The sequence below is a fragment of the Cicer arietinum genome, chromosome 5 (assembly GCF_000331145.2).
Source record: "Cicer arietinum cultivar CDC Frontier isolate Library 1 chromosome 5, Cicar.CDCFrontier_v2.0, whole genome shotgun sequence".
In the NCBI taxonomy this organism is placed as follows: domain Eukaryota; kingdom Viridiplantae; phylum Streptophyta; class Magnoliopsida; order Fabales; family Fabaceae; genus Cicer; species Cicer arietinum.
Window position 1 is genome coordinate 78,024,655 of NC_021164.2, and position 7,595 is coordinate 78,032,249.

A 7,595-nucleotide genomic window follows, 5' to 3' on the forward strand; every position below is an offset into this window, starting at 1 on the left:
CTGCTGAATCCTCCCAGGAATCATGGATTCATTCCCACCACTAACACTGTTGCCTTGATTCAATTCATTTTGGTAACTCAATTCTCTGTTTATTACCATGTCTCCACTTTGCGAGCGTGATGTATTTGCAAGAGAGAACATTCTGGATGGAGAAGAAAATCTACTTTTATAATCCTCTGGTACAGGAGGGTCCAAACTTCGCTCATCAGGAACTGCGAAGTGTTGCCTCTGTGACACATCATCATCAGCTACCCATCCAGGACCAAACTCATGTCCTGGTGGCAAAACACTGCCGATTTTCTTAGCAGCAACCTTCCAAACAACAGGACCAAGGTCTGCAGCAAAATGGGCTAGGCTTCTCGCATAACTGTGATTCACATGTAAACCAACCTGATTCAAAGAAAAATTGAACGTAAATTTTGTTACAAATAAGAAAGCCTTTAGAACTGAGTGTGAGATACTAACAGCAAGCTAGAGACAGTACAAGATTTTCAAACAATATAGTTCATAAAAGACTATTGTCTAAGTCTACCACTCAGGTTTGCACAATCGGGTTGATAAAAAAGGAAAATGAAAACAAAAAAGTAGAACCCATACTGCAAGAAGTTGCTTGAAATTATCTTCAAATGCGGCCAATACTGGTGGTTCATTTCCTACAGCCACTGGATTTCTGTAAGTGTCGCGCCTTGTCTCATCAACTGTGAATTGCTTCTTTCCATATCTTAACACAGCTTTTAAAACAGAAGCTGCAAGAAAGGAAGAAAAAAATAATAATTTAAGGAATCATTCCAATAAAGAAAGCCATAAATGCATTGGTCAAACACTAGAGAGGCATAAACATAGATACTGACGTGGAAATTCATTCTCCCATTCAGACGACCAACTAGTATAACCCCCACTGTTGATTTGGGGAGCCCTGGCTGATGAATCTGTAGGCTGAAATTTGCTCACTACTTTTCTTAGATTATAACCGTTGGAGCCACTAGCAATATCCCCACCAGAAGCAAGAGTTGCATCGGAGGAAGATTCAGGAGCAACAAGCTCTGATGGAGACATGCCCAATGACTTTTTTGCGTGCTTGCCTGGTGGCCTTCCCCTTTGCACAATTTTAGGTTGTGGTGGTTCACTATCATCGTCGTCGTCGTCGTCACTATCTTGTCTCAGATTCTCAAAGTCCTTCCTTGCAATCTCTTGCATGGCTCGGGCCTAAGAAAAAAGTCAAATCTCTAACTTAGACACCACATTTAAAAAAGGGGTGAAACTCAAATAGATAGACTGAAGACTTCGCCCAACCTGTCTATAGTAAATAGTATCTGCTGAATTGTATTGCATTGCATTAGAGCATACCAAGAACACGTCGTTCTGCAAAAATGAAGCAGAATGTTTCAAAAATTTACCATTGTATCAGAGTAGTAAGAATATATTACTGGCAAATAAAAAATAACAAGAAAAAATTCAAATCTACTAATCAATAGACTGAATCACCACAGATGTGAGTTGGATTAATTAGTGCAAATATTCCTACAATGACCAGAAATTTAAACTTTACCAAAATTGGACGTACCAGTGAATCTAAAATGAACAGCATGGCAAGTATCAGTCAGCCGTTGGGTTATATAATATCAGATAATACAATGCGACGATAAGAATTTTTCAAATCTTGCCTAAGCACTTGCTCAAAAAACCTATTCTCAACCTATATAAAAACTCGGCATACAGTATAAGCAATTCAGAAGCATTGTTCTATTTCTTTAGTTACATTCTGATTTCCATGTAACCTATTAAATGAATCGTATAATCAAACAAATAAATAATGTTTCTTTACGAGAAGCAACCAAATAAGGGAGGAAAATAAGCGTGTCCCCTTGGCTGATGGAAGATGGCAATTGTTCATAAAGGAAAAGGCTGAAAATGCAGTAGTAGCATCAGCTACACTTATCAAGAATCACAAAGTTACATTTTAAGCAACAGTATCTTATACAGATACTTCTTTTCTTTCAATTATTCTTTTCATTAAATGCGAATATAAATAGACGAGATGCAGTCCATAAAAATAAAAAGAAAGTCAGTTGAATGAATGAATAATAATCAAGGTTATCACAGAAAGAGGAAGTCAGTTAAGCAAACAAAAGGTGCAACACCAACCTCAAACTGCTCAAAGGTGATATATAGTCCCCCATCCAATTTCTTCCTTATAGTTCCAAAATCCATGGGGTTTTTAATGATATCATGATAATCAGGGAGCTGCAACAAGAAAATTTATCTGTCAAAATTCAAATGATGGGAAGAACTGAAATACCATATATAGCATCATCACAAAAAAATCCACCTCTTCTGGATCCACCGGCTCAGAGAATACCCCATGTGTGTCCTTTCTACAATACGGTTATATGAACAGTAAAGAACAGAACTGGTAATAAATTTCAAAATTGAAAAGAAAACAAAAAAGAAAAGAAAGAAACAAATAAGAGACACACTTTTGAAGTCTGTCAAGGATAAACAGCAAGAGCTTTTTGTCTGGCAAAGGTGTAGTGGGACCGGACACACCCTGCAAACCTGTCAACACACAATATAAAAATCGCCATTAATATTCCCCCACTTACTTATACACCCCCCTCCAACTCCAAGAACCCATTTGAGAAATGATTTCATTTTTTTTCATATAAAACATTACAACAACAACAATAACAATACAGCTTCATTCATAGTCATACCATGTTTACTGTCAGTCGCTTTCGGAACCTTTCCATCCTGCAACAAAAATCATCCCATCATCAAATTCCCCCAAAAAAGACATAAAAATATCAACTTTTTCAATAATCAACCAAAACCCCCAAAGAAAATTATTAAGAAAATAAAAATAAAAAAGCAGCTGCAAATAGTGAATAGATAAGAGTTTTTATCGAAAAAATAAAAAAGAAGATACCAATAATAGTTTAGGGATAAGACAAATTGAAGCTTTTAAGCATGTACTTTCACTCTGTGAATAGACGAAAAACTCGATCTAGTGTACATAAATTAGAGGGCGAAAAAGAAAACAACATGCCCCACATAAAAAAATTTCCCCCAAATTATTTAATTAAATAAATTAAATTACATCAAAATTCAAAACCTAAACGGTCAAACAAACATATCTAGTATCCAAATTCAACGCGAATTCAAGAAATTAAAATTAAAAAAATAATATTACGCGCGAAACCCCAGAAATTAAAAAAAGAGAAAGAAAAAAAAGGAATCGTTTTTCCAACAGTAAATTGAAGTAAGAGACGACAATAGCGTAATTGAGAGAGGGAATTTGAAATTGGAGTGATGAATAGGGAATAATAATGTCGAAACTCACGTTTTGGTTTGATCCGTTGTGGATAGGGTGAAATTGAGCGGTTTGGGGATCGGAATTGGAATTGGAATTGGGGAATAATGTGGAGTTGTTATGGAGAAGGGAATTGGAATTGGAATTCAAATTCAAACCGAGTAAGAGTTTTTGTTTCTTGAGTTTGCGTTCATCGTCGTCGTCGTTGTTGGAATAAGAAGAGGGATCGATGAATAAATTGGGGGTTTTGTGATGTTGTTGTTTTTTGAGAGATCGTTTTTGAAGATCCAAAAGAGATGGACGACCCTTCTTCTTCTTCTTCGTGATCATCATGGTATTACTTTCAGATACATCGCCCATTGTTTCCTCCTCCTTTCTCGCTCTCTACCCAAACAAACACCTCCAAAACTTCTCTTTCTCTTTCTCTCTCCCTTTTCTTTTTTATTTATTTAAATTTTATCTATATTATTATTAATTATATTATTATTTCCCTCCTGCGTGCCACTCACGTGTCTTCTCACCAAGTATATTTCTTTCACTCACTATTACTAACACTTTCTTCCTTATAGCTCCTTTCTTAAAATAATAATCTACAATACTTTTATTTTAACATTTTTCTTATCTGTTAGTTTTTTTTTTTAAATTGAATAAAAAATAATTTTTTTCTTCGAACTGAGAATTTATTTGGTAGTTTTTTTTAATAAATTATTTTTTATAATCAATTATTGTTTAAAAATATGCTTTTGTCATCTTGGACATATCCAAAACAATTTTTGTTTTTTTTCTAACAAATACATTTTGAAGTTATTGAGTGTTGAAATAATTTTTTTTATAATTCGTAACAAAATGGTTTTAATATTATTATATATATTTCTTTCATCTCAAAGTATATATAAGTAAAAATATATTGAAGAGATATGATATATTTGGTTTGAAATTTATATTGAATATATCAATTTTTTAATTTATTCTTGTTAATTGATATTAAGACATCAGTATTTGTTAATTTTTTTTGGTGATTATATTATTTACTAACATATATTTTGTGTATTTTTGTTTTGACAAATTATTTATACATGTAAATATTGTGTTGGAAAAAAACGTGTTTTAACCATTTGAACTTAGAACACATTTTTAAACACATGAAAAGCAATATAATTCATGAATCGCGAATAATAATATGTTTCAACAATTTGTCTCCAAAAAAATCAATTAGTTGTAATTGTTGTTAGTTGGTAGCAGTAATCTCGTCTGCGATATCATTAACAAGATTTTCTTGAAATATAAACAAATATTTATGAACATAGATTAGTTGAAATAACTCTAATGTTAGGAAATCATCAGCATTAGAGTTAGTAAGGTCAATTAGCGGGATAATTTAAATCTACGACCTTTTGAAAGTTGAGGCAATTGAATCAATTTCAATGACAAAATTTACTTTTTTTTCATTGAAACTCATGTTAAATATTGCAATATTTTCCTTGTATGCCGATTTTGATGGTTAAATTGAATTTATACGCAAATCTAATCTAATTTGTTGAGAAATAATATTCATATTAATGTTCCAAAAAATATGTTTTAACAATTGTCAAAAATATAAAATTAGCTAATTATAATTGTTGTTATTAATTAGGTAGCAGTACCTGTCTCGCATGGAACCACATTTCAAATTATCTTTAGAAAATGTAGCTATATTTATTAACAATGATTCATGAAACATAAACAATTTGCAGTTGTACGAATATATTTGTAGATCCACTTAAATGACTCTGACGATCCAATATACCATTATAAGGTCCTCACAAACATTCTGTGTTAATATGTGTAGTTAGTTTTCTTCCTTTCTTTCATTTGGGCCATCATTGAGCCTCTATTGTATAAAAAACTAGTAACGAAAAAGTATAGATTTATTTCTTTTCTTTCTTCTAATTTCATGACATGAGAATGGCTTGTTATATAAATGCATGTTATATGACCGCTAAGATAAAACTTAGATTTATCATTGATTAGAGTTAAAAATTTACTTTTTCATCGAAAACCGGTGTTAAATATTACAAGTACAACATTTCCATTTTATTAATTATCTTCCGTGTCAATTTATTGGTACTGCAATTCATCTTCGATCTACACATATCCATCATCTTCAACTTATTTTCAACGAAGTCTTGTCACCTCCCAAATTGGTTTATTCAAGTGCATGATATTCACCGGAAAACAATTTAAATTTACTTAACTACGATAAAGATTTTTATATGATTTATGTTAAATTCAATTTCTGTTGTTTTAAAATTTTGTTTGATAAGAACTTACGGAGAGCTTATTCGTCTAAAGTGATAGCTTAGCTTCGTTCTTTTTATTATTTTTCTTTATTTATATATATATATATTATACATAATTATAATCATAATTTATTGTGTTATTACTGTAAATACGTCATAAGAAGTGTTGTGAGAGGATGAGTAAAAAAAATTGTTGTGATGATATGGTAGAATGAAAAAACATGAAATAATGTAGTTGATTTTTGTTTTGACAGAAAATGCACTTTTTTAAGGAAAATGTATTTAAACTTTTTAAACTCCATATTTAATAATATATTACTATTATGTTACTAAATCATTTTTAATTCTTTATTTAAAAATCATAATTTGACAAATGGTTTGAGTACTGTCTAATTTTTTAGAATTGATGTTATTGTCGTATATATAATTATTATATCTCAAATTCAAAATATATTAATTTATAGTGATATTTAATTCTTATTATTTTTAAACTTTTAATTGATAACTAAAAAAATGTGAAATAATATTAATATTCAATTATTTGTTTAGATAATATTCAATATACAAAGACACTGATTCAATATATTTGTATATATACATACTTTCAGTCATTTGTTTATACATAATTTGGTATTTAATATTTGATATATTTAGGATGAAGGACAATTTTTATGTATAAAACATATATTTTGGTATCAAGTATTAAGGTACGTGACAAAACTTTTAAGTACATCATAAAATCTCTGGTGTGTTGCAACATCTAATAGCTCTAATTAGTTATATGGTACATATATCGTGCACTATTAATTGAAAGTTTAATTGCAGTTTTAGTCTTTTATTTTAGCTGATCGCGAAAGTAATTTTTCATTTTATTTCTCCTCGGTTTTAGTCTCCAAATCAGAATTTTGGTTCAAAATTTGATGAAATTTCATTTTTTTTGCATTTATTTAAGTTACATCATGCCTCAAGATCACGTTGTTCAACAATTGTACATAAAATTTATGATCATAAATGGTGTGGTGTGACTTTAAAAAATGTCACTTCATCAAGTTTTGGACCAAAATTCTGTTTGGGGACAAAAACTAGGGAGAAATAAAATGAGCGACTACTTTCGTGATTCAGCAAAAATAGGAGGACCAAAACTGCAATTAAGCCTTAATTGAATGGTAGTTCATCCTAATTTTGTGAAATAATATTAATATTCAATATATTTTCTTTATAATAATATTCAATATACAAAGATTCAATATCTTTTTTTATATATATTTTAATTAAATAGATATTTTGGTATTTAATATTTGATATAAAATATATTAAGTATTCATGTTGACGGGTGATTTATCGTTCATCGTCATTTTAACTTAATTTGAATTTCTCTTCTTTTGAATCTTAGAAGATGAGTGATTTAAAATTAGTTTTTAGTCATAAATTTCTCTTTTTTTCTTCATGTTTTTTCATTATCTCGCTAACTAAATGTGACAATTAGTTTTTCTGTCTCGTTACGGTATTCATTTTATTCAAACTAATGGAATAACTTTTATCCAATACAAACATATTATATCAATGATTTTAGTGTCCTCGACATTATAGATTTGGATGTATATGTATTATGGTCTCATTAGTTTTGTTAAATTTGTAGTTATTTCGATGTTTTATGTTATTAACATATATGTTATCAACATGTTCCTAAGTTTATCTTTTTTGGATTTTGGCGAATTTGTGTTGTTCTTGATAGATATATTATCTTAATTTGAATGAATGAACGTTATTTTCACTCAATAAAAAAAAAAAATTCATGTTGAGTGATAGCGTTTCAATAAGTGTATTGAATTGTTGTAAATAATAATTAAAACGATAATATCGAGTGTTGAACTCAATTATTGCGTTTTACTATCAAATGATGTTTAATTACTTTAATAAACAAAAACTTTCTGAATTGATTGAAATAATATTTGAAACTAACAAAAGTAATAGAATTGAACTTTTATAACAAGAAAAATGTCAGG

The 7,595-nt window shown here is 29.9% G+C and overlaps 1 protein-coding gene across 1 annotated transcript in view; it reads right to left on the bottom strand.

Annotated features, from left to right (window-relative positions):
* LOC101510814 (uncharacterized) overlaps positions 1-3,744 on the bottom strand; it is a 5,026-nt gene extending 1,282 nt beyond the window's left edge. Inside the window, exons 1-9 of the mRNA XM_004500810.3 lie at positions 3,341-3,744; positions 2,715-2,751; positions 2,478-2,556; positions 2,330-2,375; positions 2,146-2,244; positions 1,294-1,362; positions 852-1,206; positions 598-746; positions 1-390 (exon numbers count right to left, since the gene is read on the bottom strand). Coding sequence (XP_004500867.1) covers positions 1-390; positions 598-746; positions 852-1,206; positions 1,294-1,362; positions 2,146-2,244; positions 2,330-2,375; positions 2,478-2,556; positions 2,715-2,751; positions 3,341-3,670 — 1,554 coding nt within the window. The 5' untranslated portion in view covers positions 3,671-3,744. The remainder of the gene's footprint in view (positions 391-597; positions 747-851; positions 1,207-1,293; positions 1,363-2,145; positions 2,245-2,329; positions 2,376-2,477; positions 2,557-2,714; positions 2,752-3,340) is intronic.
* Positions 3,745-7,595: the final 3,851 nt, after the last annotated feature.